This window comes from Motacilla alba, chromosome 7, assembly GCF_015832195.1.
Source record: "Motacilla alba alba isolate MOTALB_02 chromosome 7, Motacilla_alba_V1.0_pri, whole genome shotgun sequence".
NCBI classification, from domain to species: domain Eukaryota; kingdom Metazoa; phylum Chordata; class Aves; order Passeriformes; family Motacillidae; genus Motacilla; species Motacilla alba.
This window is the reverse complement of record NC_052022.1, coordinates 7292898-7318444: the sequence shown is the minus strand read 5'-3', so window position 1 is coordinate 7318444 and position 25547 is coordinate 7292898. Positions and strand designations below refer to the sequence as shown.

Below are 25547 nucleotides of genomic sequence, written 5' to 3'. Positions count from 1 at the left end.
TGATCTCATTTATGAATCATCTGTTCCACACACCCAAACCCTGATGTGGTGGATGTGGCCATAACTCACACTGCACAGAGAAAACTCTTTTGTTACACGAGTCCCCCAGTTCAAGTGTCCAGGCAATTAACAAGGGAACTGTGCCAGAAATGTCAGATTTCTTATGTATCTCATCACAACTGGGGGAAAAACAAGAGGAATTAGAAACTTCTGATGGGTACCAACTCCTTCCATAAGGGACCTTTTCTTTAAAGTGCTCAAGTCATGCTTGAAATCACAAGCAAGCCTTGATGGTGACTTAAATTGAGTAATAGGGACAAAAGAGAGCAAGAAGGGCTGTATTAAAGAGTAAAAGTATGTGATGGTTGATTAAGGACAGAGAAGTAAACATATTTTTCATAATTCTTTGGGACTGTAAGGATGATTAAGTAATAAAATCTTTGACCAGCTCAGTTACTTCTCCTAATGGCTCCTGTTTGATCATAGGATATATTAATAAACAGTGGGCCCGGGGAATGGAAATTCATCTTGTTTTCTGAATTCTTGTAAGAAAAAAGCCACTTGAGCTTTGAAAGTCTAAACAGTAAATTAAGTGATTAAATGTGAAATAATTTTTTCACTGCATAAACATGGTCATGATGTTGGCAAAGTGCTCAGGGCACTCCCAGAGTGCAAGGAATAGGAGCAGCTGTTTAATGCAGGGCTCAGTGAAGTTTCACTGACAAGGTGTCTCCCATGGGCTGCCTGCAGTGGACTTCAGATCATGTGCTGCATATATTGTATTTAACCAGAGAAGTTACTGTTCAAATAAAAATAATTCATTTGATATATTTAAAATGAATGTTTCTTGTTTGGAAAATCCTACATGAGGAAAATACAACACGGTTGTTAATTTAAGTGAAAGTTTTCTGCTGATGATTCAATGCATTTATTCCTTTCTTTGAAATTGTGATTTGCTTTTCTCATCCAAAATTCTGCAGTGTGCCAAAGGATGACATAATTTCAGAATATGTTTTTCAGGTCAAAATAAAAGTAACGTAAAATTGGTCTTAATGCCAAGAGAATTTAACCAGGATGCTGTTTAAGACTGTAACAATAAGTATTTTTCCTTTCAATGTCTAAAAGCACTTTTTGATTCCTTAAACTGTCCCTGCAGCGTCCCTTCATCACAATAATGGCCCATCAGTTGTTTCTCTTCTGAAGCTCCTGCACAGTGCTTTTTTTCCTGATGAAACTTGCTGTGTATAAACTTTGGAGGCAATGCTGGTGTGTGCCTTGGTTGGGAAGGAGACAAATCAAATGCCAATCTGGGCTAAGAGAGCTTCCTGACTGCCTCATTAGAGCCCCCAGTCTGCACCATCCTGGAGCTGTACAGCCCCATTTAATTGGGCTCAGAGACTGTCTCAGCACACTTGCTCTTCAGACAAGCACTGTAAACTCATTTTGCCCATCAAGAGGCATTTCTGACACACATCTTTTGTTTGGTTTTTCCCAAGGCTTGACAAACGCCACTTGGGAATTAAATTCAAAGCCTGTACAACTTCCTTTTTTCAAAATACCAAATATTCTGCATGAAAGCTGCATTAGTCTCCCCACAAAATTTATACACCTAGATTTTTTAAAAATTCGTTGGCCATAAGTGAGTCTCTGCTGTGTCTCTGCTGTCCCCCTCTTTTTGTGGGTAATGTTGCAGATCACACAGCTCCGATTTAAACAGACTGTAGATCTTCTTCTGTTGCACAAACTACAGCTCAGAAAAAATTTGCTGTGCTGTTTCAAACAAGGAGGAGTTCAGGGCAACCTGCTTTTCATGGTTACTTCCTCTCATTTGTCATTCTGAAAAGTTTAGTGCTAATAGGCAGATCTCTAGTGCTTTATTGAGCTTTTGCTGTTCAGGGAGAGGCAATGCTGTTTGGAGAGCTATTGCAGACCCTTAAAAGGTAAACTCAAGAGCTCCTCAACATAATGCATGAAAAATGCTGGTGCTGGCTGAGCTACAGCTGATGCCTTTTGGTTAAATGATGGAGTTTTACAGGATCCTAAGGCCTGTTCAATGGCTTTCTGTAGGTTTTGAGGCTGATTTGGCACATTGCAGAGACATCATATACAAGGAATACATGAAAAGAATTAATTAAAAGTAGATGCAACTCTGAGTCACTTTTCTATACTGGAACCAAATCTAATTGCTCTGTTAATAGCACAAGACCTTGGCCTTCAGAAGGCAGAACTGATTTTTATGCATTTTTTTCATATATATATATACATATATATATATATATACACACATCTATATATGCACATATATATAATTAATCTCCTACACATAATTAAGCTATGAATTTCTGGATGCTCAAGATGAGGAATTAAGTGGATGCTCAAATTATTTTCCTGCACATACCCTTTTTAACACCCTTCTGCTACCCTTTTTCTATGAAGTCAGATTATTTAAAATTGTTCTTTCTAATATGACCCACGTATATTAAAATGGAATCATATTCCGCATACTAATGAAATTGGGTTGATTGGGAAATGAGGCACATACATTTCAGGATTTTTCTTTTGAAGTTTGTGGTCAATTTAATATTCAGTTAAGCAGGACTTTGATGCCAACAGAGTTGGAAAAAACAGGAATACTGCCATTTCGTTCTTCATATTCCTTCTGCATATTTGGCCCAGATTCCTGAAAGCTCTAAGACTCTAACTTTGGTTAATCACCTCTGAAGTTGCAAGGCACAGTCATTTCCTGAAACTAAAAACTGGGGTCTGGGAAGAGATAAAAATTCTTTTTCATTTATGCACTACACCAGTAAATTTCAAACCAGCAGCTCATTCCTTATTTTCTGCCACCACCTTTGTTTATAGTGTAACACTCCCAAAATGTGCTGAGTGCTACACACAGAAATAAAAGAGCTTGTGTCTGAAAAGAGCTGGGGAAACTGAACATGGAAGCAAATGATTGCACTGGATCATGAGTGGGTGTCTCTACTTTTAAAGAAATTGGCTTGTTTGATCAAAGGAGAGAGGGAAGGGAGTGAGATGATGAGAGGAGAAGGCACGAGAACAGAGGAGCAAAACAACAGGTTGAAAAGTTCATCTTCAGGGTTGCTGAGACTGTGTGATGTCAGTTCAATACTTCTAGACACAGAGAAGGAAGTGGATTCACAAGAGGAGCAAGAGGAGAAAACAAATTTGTTTCTGTTTAGCACCAAGGTCAACCCACCAGCTCAGGACTGATCTTCATCAAAATAATGTTTAAAACCATCAAATCTGACAACAAGATCTCAGAGGAAAACAGAAGACAGGTGATTTCCATAGCATAATTTCATTTGAATTTTCAGGAATACTTCTCCAGAGTTTTAAGTCATTTAATACATGTTGTTCTATATAAGCCATCTAATTACATGTGAAGCAGCAGCCTTAAAAGATAAATTCTGTGTTTACTTGCTAGCTTTAAATTTCAACTCCTCACTAATGGTGGAGTACAAGCACTAGCCTGTCTCTGCTTGTCAATTTTGTAAGTCTAACTCTGTGACAGGTGAGCATTCAAACGTAACATTCTGTTCTAAAAATATTCAGATCTTTACTCTTCTGCAGGTCATGTTTTTTCCAAGTCTGCCTGGTTTTAGTAATCAATCGACACACTGGGGAAAAAAACAAAAGGGAAGAAAAAATAATAATGAACAAAATGTGAAATAATATAAAAATTACAGTAACTCACACTTGGGCTCTCCTTGGTCTTGCTGTCTTTACTGGAAGCTCCACTCAGCTGCTCAATTAAGCTGTACTGGGCTAATTTTTCAGGCCCATCCTCTCCAAAATGGCCATAGAGACTGTGTTGGTATAAATCCAAAATTGACATTGGGTTCCCCAAAAACGACCTTCTCTGACTTTGTTTTTCTTGCACAGCTGCAAGAGATGTAACAAATAATATTATTAAGACATTCTACATAGATTTTAATGTAATTTTACAATTTTAATGTATTTAAGTTGTTTTTTAAGGTATCTGAAATTCAATGCAATGGAACCATTAAAAATACTACCTTCTAATTCTCCAATGCATAAACAGGGAACTGTTCACACCTAATGTCTGAGCTGGAGGAGATGGTATGAGACAGACAGAATTAATTTCCTTTCTTTTCAAATTATAGACAAGGTGCTTAATTTGGGCGGATCTTCCCACTTAATTATTTGCAGCAAGGTTTTGTTCTTCTCTTTTAATAGACTTACATGGCAGATGTGCTAAGCTCCTTTAGCATACCCTTCACTTTGGCTGTACTTGGGAGTTTTTCCTTTTCACAACATTTTTAGTTAATGAATACAACAGCATAAAAAATACACAAGTAAGGTAAGAAAGTGGTGCTTGTTTCAGAGCCTGCTGTAGCACAACAACATTAGGAATAAAGCCCTGCTTTCTGAAGTCCAAGGCTGAAAACTCATTCAGAAGAACAAAATAAAACCAGGGGAATTTTCTGCAGCTTCATGACAGCACACAGGAGACAGATGTTTATGTGAACATTAAGTTCTTTCCTCACAATTCTTGTTACACAAACTTCAACTCTGCCTCATAACTACCTACAGCCTTAGGAGAAGGTCTGCCTCCAATGCCTCTAACAGAATCACATCAGGGTAGAACCGTTTTATGATATTGAGATCAAAACACTTTCGTGGTTGGAAGAGAAGGATCTGGAATATTTGGCATATTCCCTGTTACTCTACTGACCTTCTCTGTCACATTGGGCAATGCACTGGGAATCTCATGCTAAGCCCATTAAATCAACAAAAGTCTTATCATTGACTTTTAATAGCCTTTGCATTGGGCACTCAGTCTTTCTGTTCCCTACTCATAAATGGAAAATGAAAATCACTCCAACATTATAATTGTGCGACCAATGAGTTTGGGGATTTAGCTAATAAATGCAATTATCTATTCATATAAAAATAGCCTCTGTGGATTGGTTTGCTGGAGCCCCTGCCCCAGCCTCATGTGGATGTTTTGAGGTTATATCAGAAGTGCATAAAGACACAGAGACCTTTGAACACAGAATGGGATAAAGTATGGTTCTTAATTCCATGTGAGAACGGCATTTAGAGAGCACAGAACAGAAACCCTGACAATGAGGAATGAACACAGCGGAAATACTTTTGCAATAATGTGTCATAATCGTCTATTTGTCTCAGTCATAATTACATATTTTATTCTCTTACTGTCTCAAAAGGGAGGCATATACACAAAATTAATGAATCTCTATGTAAGATGGTCACCACAAGTCATGCTTAGATATCGTTAAACTTGGAATCTGCTGCTATTTAAAGAAACTGCTAACACATGATAAAAATAGGGGTTTTTTTCCTGCAAATTGTGATGAATGCAGGAAATAAAAAAGCTTATTTACTTATTAAAAAAACCCCACGTTTATTGCATTAAAGTATGCTTTGTAAAAAGCAAAATCTGTAAAGAAGTGTTTATGGGCTGACTAAAATGACTTGCAGTATTTTCTACAGATTAAACCCACAAAGAATCAGCACTAATGTAAATAAATGATCCTAGCTTCCTATTCTGCTCGCTCCCAGGGAATCACAAGCACTGGATTAGCTCTGAAAATGCCAAATGTTGGGGACACTGAAGAGCACAGCATCCAGCCACCCATGCTGCTCTCTGTGCCATCGTCACCTGGTGATGGTGCTGCAGGTGCTGATCCCTGCCAGGCCAGCCTTGGGGCTGCTCTGGGCATCAGCTCCCAGGCTGCTGCCAAGACCTTGCACTGGCCTTTGCACTGGCCAGAATTCCCCACCCGCAGGGATCCCTGGGCAGAGGACAAGGACAGAGGTGCCCTCCCCTCGCTGCCCCCGGGGCTCACATCTGCACTGGAAGGTGGCTCCCAGCACAGCAGGCTGGTGATCGAGGCAAGGCAGCAATTTCCCAGGTTATTAAACACACAGAAAACTATTATCTCAAGAACTTCACTTAATGTATTTTTATCTACTGGAATTCAGTAAATTCCAAATTGCCATCAATTCTCACTAAAAGCTTTCTTGCTTGAAAGCTGCAATATATACAGAGAGGAAAATGAGAGAGAGTTCACTGTGGCACCATAACCACATCACCTTGATACAGAGGTTGGGAAACTGTGGCCTTCATCACTGCATTATTTCAACTGGCTGTATAATAAAAAAGAAAAAAAAAGAAAACTATATTTATAGTCACCTTTCAATTTTGTAATAATGTAATTATTTTTATTTGCACCACAGAGGTTTATGTATAAAAACCTACAAGTTAAGCCCCCACTAGTAAAAACTGTGGAAGAGGGGAAAAAAGAATTTACACATAATAAAAAGAAAAAGGCAATAAAAAGTTAATGGAAAATTAGACTGAAGAAAGATTTGGGGTTAGAAAGTGAAATCTAGACAGAAAGTTCAATGAAGGACACCATCTGCTGCTGAGTCAGTGTGGGGATGAGGGACATACATCTTTATGTACCAATTTTCAATTACCTTGTCTGTTGCTCTTTGTTAACTCCACAAGAGTCTCCTCTGCAGTTCTGAAATAACTGGTTTTGTACTCTGGCTCTGGCTCACTGTCAGTGCTGCTCGCTGAGTACGTGCACACCCTTAGAGCTGTGTCCTACACAAAGAAGGGTATGGCAGCAAGTCAGAAAATGCAAATGTATCAAAATAATGCTGAAGATAGTATTGGGAGTAGCACATTTTATATTCATCATGCAGTATAAACAGGTAGTTCAACTGGGAAAGTCTGCATTACCAGTCTAACTCCTTCAAGTAAGTAATCATCAGTCTGATGTGGGGGAAATAATCCATTCTTGTCCTGCTACATCCCCTGAGACAGTCTGGCAGAAACAATCCACATTTTATCTTCCCCCCCCCCCTCCCCACTGTAACATTGTTTTTGATTCCACCAACATTTTTGGATAATTTTATCCACTAAGCTCAATTTTAGTAGTTCGTTTAATACTTGAGAATACTATTTGCAATGTGCAAAATTATCACACCACAAAAAGCTTGCTGCAAGCAACTCTAGAGACAATGAGGATGGCCAGTAGACAATTTCTACACCAGTAAATCCTAGTTGTTTCCTAAATTCATGTCTCTTGTCCTGATACTTATATTACAGTACTGGAGAGCCCTTAGTTCCCAGGTGATTCCTTTGCCAGCTCTTTCCAGGAAGCAGCTTTATTGATTTCCTTCTGGGAATAAAGAGGAACACTGACAGCTCTGGACAATTTCTAATCATGGAAGGCCTGAAGGCTCAAACCATTCAGGAGCAGCAGCTCAGTACAATAAACCCCCCAAACCAGGCAGGGGGAAGCCAGACCTGACACTTTTGGGGTGATGGCATGCACAAACACCACCTACTACCCCTACTCTGGTGGCTCTAGTGAGATTTAAATTCTGTTTCTCTAAGAGGGATAATAATTTCCCCATCTTTCCATCCATGCTGTGGTTTTTAACTGATGCAGAAGGACATTCTTTTGTTAGGAATCACATGCTTGTGGAGAGGGAAGCGGAGCTGAGGATACCTGCATGCAGCCAGGAATGCACAGAGATTGCAAGTCAGCTGTAGTCCCAAAACCCCACAGAAACATGTTAGAGTACACACATGTTGAGAACATACTCTAGAGTATTTTCCTGTTGAAAATACTTCCATAGCACCTCTCAAACTCTCATAGAACACAGCCATACTGACAAGGAAACCTAGACCTAGAGAAAAAAGCCATCCCAATCTTATGAAAAGCAACAAACCAGAGCAACTCTCTAGAAGAGAAGAATGGGGTAAAAGGTCTCCGTTTCCTTTTCTAAAAGTGCCTGAGAGGATTTTAATTAAAACATGTTTATAACCAGGAGGACAAAGAACCTTTAGGTGCTGTATTATTATTACTGATAAATAATGAGAGAGTAAATGAAGGGCAAGGAAGTAAATGCAGCTGTCAGATTGTTAGTTACTCTTCACACCATGTTAACACACTGGCCATTAAAACACTGATACCTCACCACTGGCCACAGTACCCATCTCATTTAAGAGATGCCACTACTTATCTTATACCTTTGGTTTAGTAGTTTTCTTGGGGGTCCACTCTGGAAGAACTTCTCTATTTTCTACAGTCTCTTCGGCATGTTCTAATGAGGCAGAGGTCACAGAACTTGCTTCTTGTTCACTTTGCTTTGCAAGGTTAATTATTCCTGAATTAAAGGAGACATTATTTAAATTCTAGGTCTCATCAGCATCTTCATGATAGTGTGTCAATTACAATTCAGCAAAAGCTGGGGGCAAATTGTGGTACTTTCATTATGTCCAATAATGTTTTACTACTCAAAGGAAGAACTTACTAACCTACTGCAATAGTTCTAACTAAAGTTGCAGAATTTCATCCAAATCCTTTTCCAGTTAACAAGAGAAGAGGAAGGCATGAATTTAAATCCCTTCATTCGTTATAAAATATATATACCCTTTCAACAAAGAAACAACATTCAGTAACTACTTCTAGGCATTGTAGGATCTCCTCTGCTATTTTATGTTCTTAGAGAACAATCTTTTAATATAAATACAATTGGAAGTACCTTTCTAGCAGAAAGCCAGCTTTTTTATTTGCTATATTTGCACTATGCAAAATCGAAACATCAAAGAAGATATATGGTGCATATGAAATAAAGTGATAATTGTAATTTGGATGAGAAAGTGAGGGAGAGAAGAATTGAATGAAGATAGTCTAGTAAAGAATGAGCTGACCCCATCATCTGATGTATACTACTTTTTTGTAACATCTCTTCATGACAATTTAATTAAGATACAAACCCTACAAGGTTGGTGCAGTGAATATTAGCATTAAGATCAGAACAATCTTACTGCTACTGATTTCTTATGAAGCAATTCAATGCTTGCAGTTTCTGTTCAATTTGTTATAATGACAGTGTTTAATCATGGGCTCTACTCTATATTACACTGCTGAATTGAGGTCACACATGTGGCCATTCAAGCATGCAGCACGTAATCTATAACTAAGATTTCTTTTCTGAATCCTTCTTAGCTGTACCATTAATTAACAGTACACTTATTTTAAAAATACTAAGTATTAAAGCATCTTTTATTTAGCTTTGATTTGAAACAGGCAAGGGAGTCTGCAATAAAGCATACAATGTGTGTTTGCAGTCTATTATACCACTACAATGCTGCACTGGGAACATTGCTAAATCAACTGAGTTCTGAGATGTTTAATTAGAAACCTTCTGTTATGCATCCTATGGACATATAAGAGAGGCTTCTCTCCTCCTAGGTTCAATATATGACAGCTCATTAGCAGAAAATATATTTGATGGCCTTAAACTAAGCTCAAACTTGATATTTAACCTTACATGCTACTTACACAGAATCTCTCTTATAGAGGGATACAGATTTATACAAGTTAAATACTCACAACTTCTACAGGAGCAACAACTGCACTGACAAAGTGCTAATCACCCTAACCCCAATAAATGAGTGACATTGCATTTGGTCAAGATAAAACAACACCCTTCTTCATTAAACTAATCACTTTTACTGTGCTTTCTACTGTATCTGTTGTGCTGACTACAAAAATTTCCCTATTGTTAATGCTACATGATTTTTAATGCTATTAACATATATATTAATAACTCCAAAGCCTTCAAAAACTTATATAAATAGTCAATGTTTATTTATAAAAAATGAACAGACTTCAATGGAACTATTTACTAATACAGAGTTATTTTCTGGAGCTTTGATGGATTGCCAGTCCTTTTATACTTTTGTCAGCTCTTGTTTTGTAGCTTAAACACACACGTAGCTCGTAAGTGAAAGTCAGGTACTTTATGTTCATATACAGAAATATGTTTGTAAGATGTAGTAAAGTAATGAGAGCCTTGTTTGAGGTCAAGGCCATATATTCAGTAGGACAGAATTTATGCATTGAGGCCAAATGAATCTTTAGCTCAAATCCAGTATCAAAAGCAAGTTTTTATGAATTTATCTTTTCTATGTCACAACATGGTTGTGCTTTGTACTTTGTACAGTCTGATCCTGAATATTTCTGAACATCCAGATTCTTTTTCAAGTCAACTTCCAAGGCTGTCATATTTTTTTTTTCTTCAAGTACTGTTTCTTGAGAAAAGACTTGAAGTACTAAACTAATTTTTCTTTCTCAGATAAGCATTTTGTATAACAAAATTTCCACATGGCTCAGGTCACAAACTTGTTAACCTTACGCATTCATAAAGAGAGTATCTTCAGCTCTGCATTTAACATTTCTGTTATCAATTGCCATTATTACAGGATTTCTGCTAATCAAAACAGAGGCCAAGGCAGAAATAATGTGATTTTCAGTGTAATTGACATTTTACCTGAGGAAGCTGGTTTGGGAAGGCGACTTTGAAAAGGTCGTATCCCTTTGGCAGTCATGGCCGGATCAGATGTTGAGTGACTAATTACACTTTCCACAGACTCCTGGCTCTTCGCTGCTGAAGGCACTTCTCGCTCAAGAGTTTTGGCTTTTACTGAAGGAGCTGAAAGAGGAACTTGCTCAGCTGCTGCAAAGATTCCCGTTTCCAAGGGTGATTCTTGCTTAGAAATGTGTCTCCCCGTCGATCGGTTCCCCGAGTCGGGGAGGGGGAAGGTTCCAATCCCGCTGTCCAGTGTCCTCATCTGGCAGCAAGACTCTAAGGCACAGGAAAATGGTGTGTTGGGATGGAGCTAGAGGTATTTAAAGCCAGGGAAAGGATCTAGGGGGAAAAAGGGCTTCTTCAAGGGAAGGGAAACATTTTGCACTTTGTGAGTGTGCTGTTACCTGTCACTGGGATGCTTTTGACACTTTGTTTAACTGAATACAAGGAAATCCCTGTTGAGGTGCAGTGAAATTAAACAGGTGCCAAAACATTAACACTGGCCTGCTTTGGAGTAACAGTGTGACAATGGATAAGTGGGGCAGGTCCTAGAAAGCAACTACAGATAAAATTTTAAAATCTTTGAGTTTGAAAGCCCACAGAATGTCTGGAGAGTACCGGTATGAGGGATGGAGCAGTGCAATGTATTCCTTCCAACATCAACCCTGAAGGTTTGGCCTCTCCACACCTGTGTGTTGCTAATTGCTTCTCACACAAGAAGGTGTTAACCAAAATGTATCACGTATTCTTACAAAAAATTCAGATTTACAGGATTTCTAAGAGATACCCATCTCTCAGAGCATCCTAAAACTCTTGGACAGCAGCAGCCCTGCCTTTGTTTATGTCGTCACACTCTGGTCCCGCACATACCAGTTTGGGTGAGTGTCCACAATGCCAGGCAGGGATACCTTTAATACTTTAATACTTCTTTTTATTTTTGGAAGCACTGTGGTCCCACACAGCCCTCCAGCTTATTCCTCCTATTGGAAAGATGCTGTACAAACCTTGGAACAGGGACAGGTGCAAGTGTAGCTGTGTGCTCACTGCTATTTGTACAGCATGTACAGACAACCCCCCTGCCCTCTCATTCTCTACCAGTTCCCAGAGACTTCTCTTTTGTTTCTAAAAGGGGCAAACAGTGTTGAAGAGCCTGTGATGGCAAGGTCCTTCTGAGAGCTATAAACACCAAGGAGGGAACTTCAGCACTAATGGTTGGAAAATGAGCATAATTTAGGTTAAATGTCTGGAAACATCCCTTGACAGCAAGATCTTAAGTCTGTGCAGACAATCCCAAAGGAAGCAGAGGAATTTCCTCTGCTTTGAAAAATTTAAGGCTTCACTAGACTAAAGATATACTGCACTGAACAATTGTACTGTAGCAGGAGATGCAGAACATGGTTCAATATATCTTCTCCATCTCTTTTTTACGTATTCCTGAGTATTGACTTTTTTTTTATGATATGTCCAATTGTTATTTAAGACTGTTGTAGTTAGCAGTTCTCTTTCAAGTAATTTTCATTATTTTTTCCTCTGCAGTGTTTCTAATACTCTCAAAAAAATTGGAAATATTTCTCCCCTATGGGTTTTGACTATTTGTTTTTGAACTAAGAACACTACCATAGTCATTCTTGTTAAACATCTTCATCTCAATGGGCCTTTCTTGGTAACAAGTAAGAAACTACTTACAGATAAATTAAATGTGTATTTCTATTCCATGGTTCTTGAGAAAGGAGAAGCAGCCTATATTTATGTGGTCCTCTTTGCCTTATCCTCATCACTCAGGATCAAAGAAGGACTGAAAGTCCTACTGAGCACCTGAACCTTACAGAGCCTGGCTGAGCTGCAGCAGCAAGTTCTCTGTGCATTGTCTTTTAAAAGGGCAGTAAGTGACTCTGATTTCCTTCACAAAATTACTGCATGCCAATAATTTCTCTTCATAGGTAAAAGGAGGTAAGGTGTGGAAGCCATGCCTGGCTAGCACCTGCATTTTTTGTCACATTTTTGTGCGAATGTGTCATAATGATTTTTGAAGTTGCTGAAGGTTTTCCAGGAAGCATGAAGAAAAAAAAAAAAAAAGATAATTGTATTTGGTTCTTCTGCATCAAAAGGAGACATCCCATCTACTGAACCCTCTGATCTCAGCTATACTTCCTCTAACTTTTTTTTTTTCTGTTTGTTTTTGAATAGCAAAATACCTAGCTACAAGTGGGAGTGTGGAAAAGCAATTTTAAATGCCAGGCATTGCCCTTGCCATTTTTCTGAAGATAATCAAGCTGAAACAGCATGTTAGCTCATGGACAGGCAATTCTTCAACTGAAGACTGTTGGTGAGAGAGTTAGCAAATAAAGGGAAATATGGGGTAAAAAAGGATTTCTGTTATCTGCCTCTCAACCAAAAGACCTGAGCAACCCTGGTTGTGTTGGAGAGGCAGAGAAACACAGAGTAAACTGAAAACATAAAAAACACAGAGGTCTGAGGAGTCTCCCCTCTCCTGTCTGGATGGTCAGTGTGAGACCTGATTTGGAAGCCATTTCCACTGGGACTCTGAAGGACCTTGTAGTGTTGTTTCCTTTCCCACCATTCTCTAAGAAATGAAAAAGCCATTCCTCCTGAATTATTACAGGAAAATTAAGGAGGGCTAAAATGTATATTAAAAAGCAAAGCTACAGGCTTGGCTCAGGGAGAACTGGAAGATGGAAACTTTTATCTTCTGAGGGCGTTTCTTAAAATGACATTTGGATTTCTCTTGCCCACTACTACCTTGTGTCCATCTGGGAATGCACCATGAAAACAATGGCAGAGAATCAAAAGAAATGAATACTGAGGGCCAGACTTCCAGAATATACAGTCTCCTGCTGTTTCCAGAATAACTGGGAGAGGGATGGAGGAGCACACCAGTGGTATCACATTTAATTAAAAGGAAAATAGTTTTCATCAATTATATTCTTCCTTCATAGAGACTTTATCCACGATAAAGGAAATATACCAAGTGGAAAACAGATTTTTAAAACAGCTCACACAGCCCAATTTTTAGTTCTGAAAAACCACAAAAGAGGCTGGTTTTCAAAGTGCTCAATGCTTGGCAGACAGATTTTTTGAAAATTCTGTGACTCAGCTATGTTGAACAATCCCCAAAAACCTAGTCCTAAATCCAGAGGAAACCACAAAATTCTTTGTGGATTTTTATTTTTCATTACTGAAAGTAACTAATTCACCCCTAAATCTATAGAATAAAAATAAAAAAGTATCTTGCAGAACAATTTGTATTATTGAAAGAACAAATACACGTTAGCTTATGTTTTTAAAAAATTTTTGTGAAGCAACTGCAAAATAAAAAGTACTTTATACATCCCAGTGACAGCTTTCAAACAGCTTCATGGCCCATCTGATTTCATCAGCTGCACTGACACTTCAAATTACTGTTATCAGCAAGAGCTGCACAAGACTACATAATGAAAATATGTAAAAGTTAAATCTCTGGTGCTGTGACAGTACCACTCAGTAGATGAAAAATGACTCCGTGAAACATTAAAGTCTGGAAAGAGTTATATATGAGCTTAATTACTTTTGCTTGAGAATTCTTCCTGGCATAGCAGCCAAATTCCTTGCCTGTTTCTGATTTTTTTTTTCTTCCTCTTGCTTTGCCAGGGAAGAAAGAAGCTCACAGAATAGTATTGATTTTATAGTGGACACAGATAGACTCCTCATCAGCCATTTCTCTGAATATTCAGACTAGAATCAAAAGCCTGAAATAACCCCTCCCTTCCCTGTCACCATGGAGATTTGAGTCTGGACCTAAAACAAAGTTCCTGGAAGTCCTACTGTAGAGGAACAATTCCAAAATGAAAACAGAAACGAGGAAGAATTTATATTTCCTGGAGGTCAAGAAACTCCTGACTGCATGGGAACCTCTTGATGACAGGGTGTTGTGAAAGCTCAGTGGAAAATTTGAGGAAGACCTTTAAGATGGTCTTTTAAGAAGCCTCTTAACCACAGGAAAAAAAAAAAAAAGGAGTTAACACTGCACAGAAAGTTTTCTGAAAGTTTTCTGAACTACTTCTCAATAATTTTCAAATTTAATATTGCCATGTGCAAGATGATCCTGCAGTTCATGTCCTCCATCAGCTGGACACCATGGTAATTTGTGCAGCTGGACAATGATTTGCAATATTGCATCATCACTGGTGCTTCACCAGCATTTTCTGGTGTCAGTAGGTCACCTAGGTCTCCTCAACACAGAGTCAGCACCCAAATTAGAGATGGAATAAAAAGGATCTGTGGAAACTCTGCACCACTCTGAGGGTCTGCATAAGAGGAGAGTAGGAAAGGGACATACACTCAGGCTGGCAGGTATCAGGAATTCTAAGAATCAGATCATCACAGGGGAAAACAACCCTAGCAGCTCATTCTGTAGGGTTTTTTTACATTTTCCTCTGAAATGCAAAAATTAAAGAGTTAGAAGTAAACATATCCCACTGATAAGAACTGACAGCTCAGAATTAATTGAAGTATTTTAGGGCATTCTCCTGAGCATAGATAATTTAAAAAATGCATCTTAAATACCAGCAACAAATCATTAAACCTAATTATTCTTCAACTTTTTTTTTTTTTTTTTTTTTATTTCTTCCGAAACACTTGTCACAAAGATATCAGAAACACATCACCTCCATCTCAGAAAGCATCCTCGGTACCACTCACGGGAGACTGGAAGAGAACACCCAGGGAAGCTGAGTGCTGACCCTGCTTTTGTGTTCCTTCAGAAGTGCTGCTCTGGGTCACTGTGAGGGTGAGAGGAGCTCTCCCTCCGAGCTGGTACCATGCTGCTTTATGCTGTTTCACAGCACCCTTCTCTGCTCCTCTTTTCATACAATGCATGTGAAAGGAAAATCAGTTTGGGGGGAAAAAATAAAAGGAAGCATAGAACAGCTCCTGTGAAGGGAATTGCTTCCAGCACAACACAAGAAATGTGGGTCCAGCCCTGATTAAGTTCTACACTGATGGTTGCAAAATAGGGTATTAAAACAAGCAGGGGAGCAAAATCCATCCCACTTTTAGATTAGGGATGTGTTAGTTAGTCTTTCTAATGTTGATCCTATGGTTGAGTCCTAGCACATAATGAAGAGGTTTCACGAATTTCATAAAAGAGAAGACATAAGGTGGTGACATATCTTTTAAACAAAGCTTCTGATCACAGTTTTCTTCAATAATGTGAAAACATGCTTTAGCTAAGGGGGATATAATGCCACATGTTATTGCAAACAAACCTTTAACTGAATAACTGGGGAGTGTTTCATAATGTTTCCTCAGGTAAAGGAAAGATTCACATTCTAATAAAGCCTTTTTATGTTGCATCCTAAATGAGTTTCACAGATGCTCAGTCTATTCACAAATCACATACAAGTCCTGCTTTACACAGGGACTGTTACACTCCTGAGAAGTCTATAAATTAACTCGTGTTTTTTTTTGACCACCTATTTAAAACAATATCTGAGCTTTCCTGTGATTTTGAATAATCCATACAAATCTTTACAGAAACCACAAGATGCCAAGTTTTACCCACAGAGCTAAAGTAAGGCATCAATCAGCAGTCCTATTGAACAGGGATTTGTGCATAAATACAGTATCACTCAAAATGGTCAGGCAATTCACCCACTTCGAATTAGGCATGAAGAGAGGAGACATTTCTGGATGGTGGCACAGAGGAAAGGACTTCCAGGCTGGAGAGGAAATAATTACAGGTCCTGCTGTGCTGTAACTGCAGTTCTGCCTCTCTACTCACTCGTGCCACGAGTGACAGAAGGCAGCTGCCTCTTAGTGCTGCTTGAGGGGATTGAGACCTGCAGAAGCAGCTCAATAACCTCAGCCATTCCCCACCATGGTGTTGCTGATGAAACACACTGATGGCTACCAGATACAATTACTGCCAACAGACCCCATTCCTACCTCAAATTACACATACACAGTTTCTATTTGGAGGTGGCAAAGTTACAGAAGGCTTTATGTGACTTAACTTCTATGGCCAATCTATCTTAACATTAAAAATAAACAGCAACAAAGAGGACAAATGTATTTTATGGCAGAATGCTTGCATCAGGCTTTCTAGGCATAATACTAGTAGCACAGGGATATATTTTCTTTAAAAGAAGCATCCCACCTCATGAAAAATGTGGAATCCTCCCCTGTGTTCACCACTACAGCTGGTTTGAAATATTCCTCACATAAATTTTCAAGTTTTGGCCTACAAAACTGTACATGATTGACAGAAATTTCAGCTGAAGTCTTTAAGTATCCACCAGAATTCTCCACAGAAAGCAGTCATTTTCAGGAAAAAAATATCAGTCAAAAATAGCTCTGTATCAGGAACAGTTTTGCTGGGAAATTTCCAGCAAGCTGTTTTCAAAAGTACAGACTCAAGCCTTGACAGGTTTTGAGAGGTAAATAACACTGAATAGGCCTTCTTCAAGGAGTATCCAGGACATTAAAAATGGAAGGACATAGCTGCCATCAGTAACAGAATAAACAAATTCTCACAAATTACCTTTCTTTGCATTAGAAAGTTCAAGAGATTCCATTAAGCTGTCACGGGGAACCAGATAACAGCTACTGACTTTCTTCTGGAACACAAAGGGAGTAGAGCTTCTCCTACCATTTTGAAACATGCCAAATTAAAAATTAATAGATTTTCTTTTTTTCTTTTTTTTCCAGAAGAATATTTCAAATGTTGATAGGTCCCTGCAAAATTCTTTCGGAAGTTAATAAACATCTTTAAGCTACATGTGGCATTGGCAGGAAGAAGTTAAACTACAGATGGCAAAACAGATCTCTTTATTTGCACATCCTTCTCTTCATCTGCAATGCTAAAGCAACCACAAAAAAAAAGAAAATGCATTTCTGCCAAATTGATGTCAATTTAAAGTAGATTATTCCTTCTGGGTTTACACTATAATTTGATCCAGCTGATCAAAGATGAGTGTATTATTATTTTCTATCTACATCTGAGGTACAACCAGTGTGCAAAATTAAAAACCCAAAGGCTATCCAAGGTAAAACTAGAAAAGACCCAACTTTTTACAGCCCTACACTCCCATGGGCACTGCACTGCTGGCATGGGATTATATCCAACATATACTAAGGAAGGATAAATTGAAGGAAGACTGGTCTATGTATTTTCAAATGATGGAACTTCATTCATGGCTACTTGAATCTGGGATTACAATTCATGCCCATTTATAATAACAATAAACTCAATAAATACAGACTTTACCAACCTATTCAGTGTTTTTTTCTATTTTCTTCCTAGTCTCGCTTTATTTCGCGAAACCCACAAACTTCAATATGTCATTCATCCAATAAATTGTCAGCTGTCTTAACAGTTTTCCATGACCACAATCCCATCTGAAGTGTATTTTCTGAGTTGAGACAGAAAATTGCTGCCTCATTTTAATACCAGTCCTACCTTAAAATACATTTCCAGTAAGTCAAGATTAGCTTTAATTGTTAGGGAATACTAATGATCTTGTACTCCAATTTACCAGTTATCCATGGACTTTTTTTTTCAACAAATGCTTCCTATCCTCCTCCAGGCATCTAGGTCTGGTCCCTGCATGCTTGTAATGGTGGCAAGCTATGTGGAATAGTGTTGTTAAAAAGGACAAAATGAGCTGGAGAAGGAACTTAGATAATTTTTTGAATTTCCTACTCCACATCTCTAAATGTCTATTAAATACAAAGGTGTATGTGCAGTTTTCCAGCTGGGGAAGTCTCACAGCCAGTGGCACCTGGAATTATCTCTCTTGTATTATTATGCTGTTATATTTTCTTTCTAAAAATCTACTCACTGTTCTCAGGAGACAGGATATTAGTAATAGATACTATTTTAATCCTACTAGAAAAGATATATTGAGACTTATAATTCACTTGAAGAGCAGCTTGAAGCTCTGTGTAAAAGGTAATTAAAGGAAGACTGGGTGCAGCCTGGCTGTCAGTGAGGCCAGCCTAGAAATTGCTTGGGAAGCTATTCTTCTTTTCTGGTTGTATAACCCCCTTTGGCTCTACATCACCAATCAGCCTTACAACTTTGCAACTATCTCTGAGAAAGTTACAGATGAGTAAGAGCTGAGAAGAAGGAGAAGTCCTCACATCTCAAGCAAGGTGTGAATCCACGGTAAGCAACAGGTCTGCTGCCATGCAGGAATGGAGCTTTCCCAGGCTTTTTCACTGAGCAGAGCCTTCTGTTTCCCTCAGAACGCTGAAATGTGAAGGTTGGGAGCCAGCAATTGCACAGCGTCAGGAACACCTTCCTGGGGATGGCTCATTCGAGGTATGGATGGATGCTCCCCTTCTAACAGGAAAGACACATCCCAGCTCTCAGAATTCCTGCCTGTAAACAGCAAAGCCCAAGACAGGATGGTTTGTTATCTACCCAGGTGCTAAGGGCTGCCTCAGCCATGCCTTTTCCATGTCACCACAGGCCTTTATCTCTCTCACTTTATGCCCCAGTTCTTCACATTAAAACACAGAGCTAATCCCACTTCTCCATCCCTGGAGCGCTGCCATGAGGATAAAGGACGTGGATGTTTGGCAGTCAGAGCATACCCAACCTGCAATCCTTGCCATGAATAATGCTCGGGCACAGATAGCTCCACTCAGCTTTTCTGGAGGCTGTTCAGGAATTAACAGCCAGCTGCAAAATGCTTACAAGAAGCACTAAGATTGGGGTTTTGCTGGTATTATTAGAGGCAGCTGGTTTATTTTAAGAATAACTGCATTAAACCATAGTTAGAGAAGTGAAGAGGTCACACTTAGCATCTCAGAGACACGGGCTGCACACGGTGCCCAGGGGAGCATTTGGCTGTTCCGTGTAGGGCTGCTGTTCATTGGGCTGGAGGCATTTAAGGATAACACGATGGAAGCACTGATTTAGCTGCTGTTAAGAAACTCTCATATAAATTGGAGTTTGGTTTTACTCACAGTGAGATACTTTCTTTGATTTTTTATTCCCAACAGATAGGACTAGCGATAGTGCTTTAAGCAAAAATGCAGTCTCTGGTAAACATGGACCAGTTTCTAAGTGCATAGGAAGCTCTGGGTTTTGCAAATGCACTAGAGAACATTCTATATTTATTCTGTAACATCACTGCTTTTTGTTTGTTAGTACAAAAAAATACTGAAATTAAAGCCACATGAATATTAAATGAAGCTTTAAATAATTTATTTTTAGTTTTGCCCTGCAGATGGTTTTACTTAAGAGTACTGCTAACAATCACTTAAAATATACATTCACACCTGAAAAAGACTGATTTTATTTCTTAATTAATAAAAACTTATTAACAGAGTGAGAGCACAAAGCTTTAAGTAACTTTTAGGTGCACTATAATTCCTCAGTTCTGGTATCCAAGTTCAGCTCCTCCAAACCAGCTGAGTCAATGTGGAACTAACTGCAGGCAAGCAGGAGCTGGTAAGAAACCATCATGATGTGAAGCCAGAAGAATGAACTCAGATTTTTCTTTCAGGAATTCTGTTTTTTGCAAAAATGCATACCATGTTACATGGTGCTACAAAAACACAATTAGGATGACAGCTTTGAAACAACATACTGCACCTCTGCTTGTTAAAGAAAGGAAGTAAAAAAATTATTCACTGTAAATATATTGATTGATTTCCTTTTCTTTTCCTAACAGTGAACTATCCAAACACTGAAAAATTGAGTTAATCTAGTATTAAAAACTATGCACTAATTGTATAGGTATTATTTCTCTCTTAGAGTGATTTTTTTGTAGAGTCTGTTTTTCTATGATCTCCAATGATGACTAATTGCATAATCATATGTCAACAATCCAGGTGTCAGACTGAAGACATGAATCAAAGCTCAAACTCAATTAAAAACAGCAAAAAAAATTTGCAAGAGCCATCCTATCCTCAGAGTGAGAATCTGGGCAGGCATATGCCAATACAGCTCAAACTTAACTGATAATTCAGGTAAAAATGTATTTTTCATAAAAGTTATACTAGATTTCATTGTAGAAAAGGAGCATAAAGTCCCCGTGAGCACAGATGAAACAAGTTTAAAATAACACATCCTCACTAGAAATGCTTTTCAGTTTGCTCAGTTGTACTTCAGCTATATGAATTAATGGGGAATGCATGACTGAAGTTTCATACACACATCCACAGATGGCCCTTGCCAGGAGCAAAAAAACATATAAAGTAAAAAAGTTTTAAACAGAAGGACTCACACTGCTATAGAGAATACCGGTGTTTGCTATCCTGTAAGAGGCAGGATAATCAGGCACAGTCCTGATTTGAGTGATAGAAATGAATATAGATTGGGCTAGAGTGTAAAATACTGTAAATCAAGACAGCAGCACTAACTTCAGAGTGACAGAACCTGGTCATCCTGTTTAATTGACATTTTAAGCCTGAATGAGACCAGCAGATTCTCAGTATCTTGAATAATAATTAGACTGTATCCTATATATAATGCATAAAGAGCCACACTTCTCATTCTAGTGATAAAATTTGGTATTTCTGGGAGAGTAGATGTAATGACAAAGAAGGAAATTAACAGCAAATCACTGCGGCTAATAAGGAAGTGTTGAGCCAAAATATTAATTCTCTCCACAGAGGGAAGACAAGCTAGACAGTAGGCAGCAGCAGAGCTGTAGAAGAATTGGCAATTAGACACATGCTATGTGTACTATCTTTAAAGTACAAAGAAATGATTTGTCTCTGCCAGACTCTGAAGAAGGTAAGCTGACATAAATTAGAAGACATTAATGGATGTTAGTTTCTTATTATTCATACTGGCAAGGTTCTCCATCATCTTCATGAAAATACAAGTATCAACTAGAAAAATGCACAGAAAGTTTCACTCTGTTATCATAGGCTCCTCCAGACCATCACTTCAAAATCAACCCCTGCAGCAATGCCCAAATGCCAAAAAGGTCAAGAACACAGCTCAGCTGACACTATTCATCCTGTTTCTAGTGCTCCAAACACACATAATGCCACTCCTCTCTCAGCTGTCTCTTCTGCAGTGTAGCTTGCTCACCTTCTCACCCATAAAAAAACCACACACAAAAAAGCAGGCATTTATTTTGATAAAGTTCCACTGAGAATGTGCAGAGCAACTCAGTAGAAGGAAAGGATATTTAGTCAGCTTTATGCACCAGGGTGAGTATTTGTAATGAGCAAGATCTGGAATGGTAATTAAGGCTGTTGCACACTGCCCTGGAACACCACTCAACAGCAGGACCACACCACATCTTCAGCAACACAAATATTGCAGCACAGCAACATGGGACTGCTAAATGTTCTGTAAAGTCTCCCAAAGGGATGGCACACTGGTCAGGGACAGATGTAGAACAATATCCTTGAAGATTTAAAAAACTTGACTGATGAGGTCCCTGAGCAGGACTTCCAACCTAAGAGGATGTTTCTGCACACAGGACAGTCAGTAGTTCTTGCAATGCCTGCTAGTTATTAAACCAGATTTCCCATCAGTGATGACTCATTTCAGCTGCTCTGGTTCAGAAAAGCAAGCAAACAACAGCCACAGGTCATTTCAATGGTGTTGAAGGATCAGAAAATGAAGATTTTGGAGTACAAAAGGGGAAGAATAGTGCTTGATAATTGCACGGAAATGTAAATGCTTTGGGGATTTTACATGGAGGCAGCAAATGGCATAAATTTAGAGGGACTGACTGAAGTATTTTGGTAAGTCAAAATACAAATGGAACTGGTTTTTATCCAGATGATCTCAGTTCTGTTTGTGCACTTTCAAATGTGCCTCCTCTCTGTACAGTGACACCGTGGAAGATAAGATTGTGGTGGTCTCTCCCATCCTTCACTTATGGTGTTAAGAGTTTGAGGCTTTTTTGTTTTGTTTTGTTATTTTCTTTAATGATCAAGTTTGGATCCCAGCTTTGCTGGAGGCAAGCAATTTATTTTACAATTTATCAATTCATCATTGTTCTAGCAATTGGGAACCTAGCCCTTTGGATTAACAGCCAAGCTGGAAGCTGGTTAGATATGGCTAGTGAGCAGATTTTTAAGTTGCCTGCTTTGCTGAACTCCCATTTCAAGGCTCTAGCACACTTGCAAAGCAATTCATCCAGCACCTACAGATCTAACACCAACCTCTCAGCTTCCACATGCACACAGAGCTTGGGAAAACAGCTTTGTTATGATGTACAAATAAACCCATGCATGCATCCTTGTACCATTGCTCATACAGGGGGTGCATGAAAAATCTAATACCTTATCACAACTTGTATCAAAATGGAACATTTTGCAGATGTGAAATAGGAACAGACCCAGGCTGGAAATGGATTCAGTCATAACTGGTTTTGCTTGATGACTTTTATAGACAACCTCAGGTGTAGAGACTTTTAGGCATTCCACAGCTTTGCTGAGTGGTGATGGGGAAGATAAAGCAAACAATTTCCCTTTATCTGAAAATGTGTAAATGAATGATTCAACTGCTATATCAGTTATGATTGCTAAATGGTTTTCAACTTCTATCAATGAAGGATGAAAGGAATGAATGCTGACAATGATAAATTTGTCTGCTCAGGCATTGAGACTTCATGACAAGAGAGGATTTCTTTTGAGGTGAGATGACACCATATCAGTTGAATATCATTCTTTATTACATGCTCTGGAGGCACCCAATGATTTGCTGAGCGTTTAAGCAAATTGTTGCTTATCCCTTTGCCTCTCCACATTGATGTGGATCACCTCTCTTTACTGAATGCACAGGCTATAACACAGTAAGTTGCTCACCATCTCTTCTCTCTCCCTTATCCTGTTACATTTATCTCAGTAATCCATTGCAGACCTCATGTAATCTGTCTCCAGGTTTTGAGGGCTCCTTAATGTGAATGTGTTTGCTCAAATACATCAGACTTAATGGACATGCTTTAGGATGATGCACGTCAAATTTAATGCATTTACCACATTAATCAGGCTTGTTTCCTTCACACCTATTTCAGCTCCCCAAGAATGAGAAAACATGAATTTTATAGCTGTTTACCTAGTACCCCAGTAAAAACACCCAGTTTTAGTAGTTTGCACAATGGTGGACAAAACCAAGTGCTTGGTTTGGCAGAGGGGGTGTCCAGCATTTTTCTTCTCTCATTGCAAACCTGGTACAAGCTTATTACAAGCAGAGGGATTGCTATTGTTTTCAGCAAGCTTTGGAATAAGACATTAGATAATTTATACAACTAAGCACTACGAGTATGTACATTAAATGGCACATTCAGAAATGAAATATGAAACATAATTTTGCCGTTCCAGTGTTCATCAGATCTAGATTCCAGAAAGAAACCAAGAGGGAAAAAAATGCAGATGGTACTGGAGCAAGGATCTGTTGGTTAGAAATGGTTATTGGTATGGCTACAGAAAGGCTCTGAGTGGTAGTCTGGATTTGTGCTTGCCCACACAAGCAGTGACCACCAGTTTCAAATGATGCAGATGAACAAACATGAGGAGAAAGGTGAGAAGAGAAAGTGTATCTATTTGTGGGAAAAACATACATAAGAACCAGGAAGAAAAGAGGAGCAGAAAAAAATTTATCTGAAGCACTACAAAGAATGCAGGCCTTTGTCACAGAAAAGTCTGCTCATGACATGTGTGTTTTCATTATCACATATATAATTTCATAGTATGGCTACTGGGTGCTGAATAAAACAATATCAGAAACAAAAGCCAAGGTTAAAAACTTTAGTATTTGATATGTCAATGCAAATAATTGTAATGCTGACATTTCATTTTAAGTCAAACCCACCTCTATCTGCAAAGGTACATGTTCTACCTTTGCTATCAACATATCTGTAAAATTGCTATCAAGGAGGTGGCAGTTTATCTGTAAAACTTGCTGTGAAGGACTTTCCTGGTTTCTACTGAAAATGGGCTTTGATCACTTTGCTGCATATAAAGCTTAAAGGAAGAGATTTTAAAACACAGTGAAACATATAAAATACTCAGTATATTTCCTCTTTGGAACATGAAGCATCTAGGGGATTCTACCAAATGCTCCCTAAAGAAGACAAATCTGAAAAAAGTTTCTTAAATAAAAAGTTTCTTCCTTTTTCTGACCAGATTGCCTTTAAATTACACTACAAAACCCTTCTGAAAGGTTGTTCTTGGAAAGCAGAAAAAATGATGATCAAACCTGCCGTAAGGCAGATGATTATCAAGAACTTTAATGGATTTGAGCACTGGGCTACAGCAGAGCTACAAAAGAATCCCTTGACCTCAGTGTGTGTTTTTGTTCTGGCACAAAGCACCAAAGTCTACAGTGCACTTTTAATGTTGCTTTAATAGTGTGGAAGCCCAACCCTTTACCTAGCTAGAGACTTTTCAAAACCATTTTAAGTCTCTGAAGACATTTGCTCTGTATTATCTACAAGGTTCCCATTTAACACTGGATGAATCCATTTAGAGCAACTGACCTGGACCCTTAATGAAAATTTGACAAATATTAGTTCCAAGTCCTTCTTCAAAGTTCCAAGAATTCTGGCTACATTTATCTTCATGATCTTTGCCCAGCTCTCAATTTCATTTGGAATTCTCCAAACAAACAACAGGGTCAATGCACAGGGATTTAACTCCCCACAGAACTTCAGTAGGAAGTGCCTTGTGCTTCCAGTGGAGCAGGCAGTACCAATAACCCCCAGATGGATTTTGAATTGCCACAACCAATTCTCCAGTTATCAAGTATTTGCTCTCTAGAGAACCCACAAGAAACTTCAGGTCTATTCAGATTGTTAAAATCTATTTTATTCTTACCAGTGATGTTATTTTGATGAAAAAAAAATCTACTTGCAGTGCTGCCCCTGATATCCAAACTCAACAAGCTTTTATTATACAGTGAATTTGGCCTTTTAGCTCAATCAGTGACATATTAAATATAACATTTGAAACCAGGAGCTTTCCAGTTCAATAAAACAATTCCTTCAGATGAACTGCCCATGCTTCCACGTACTCCCTGAATTTCAGCGCTTTAGACCAGGAGGGTTTGATTCACTTATGTTGCTAAGGATGGAATGCCTGCTGGAAACCCACAGTGGTAAATAAACACATTCACACATTGAAATATCTGTGACAAAAAAAGAAATCCCCTTTCTTTTTACTGA

General features: G+C 38.6%; 1 protein-coding gene across 15 annotated transcripts in view; it reads right to left on the bottom strand.

Annotated features, from left to right (window-relative positions):
* NCKAP5 (NCK associated protein 5) overlaps positions 1–25547 on the bottom strand; it is a 380074-nt gene that overhangs the window by 20949 nt on the left and 333578 nt on the right. For 14 of the 15 annotated variants that reach the window (XM_038142476.1, XM_038142470.1, XM_038142472.1 and 11 more), the window contains 4 exons: positions 10369–10683; positions 8060–8196; positions 6493–6622; positions 3719–3906 (listed from right to left, as the gene is read on the bottom strand). In XM_038142476.1, the coding sequence (XP_037998404.1) occupies positions 3719–3906; positions 6493–6622; positions 8060–8196; positions 10369–10683 (770 nt within the window). Of the gene's footprint in view, positions 1–3718; positions 3907–6492; positions 6623–8059; positions 8197–10368; positions 10684–25547 lie in introns of those variants that run through there. The other variant, XM_038142482.1, reaches the window with a different exon arrangement.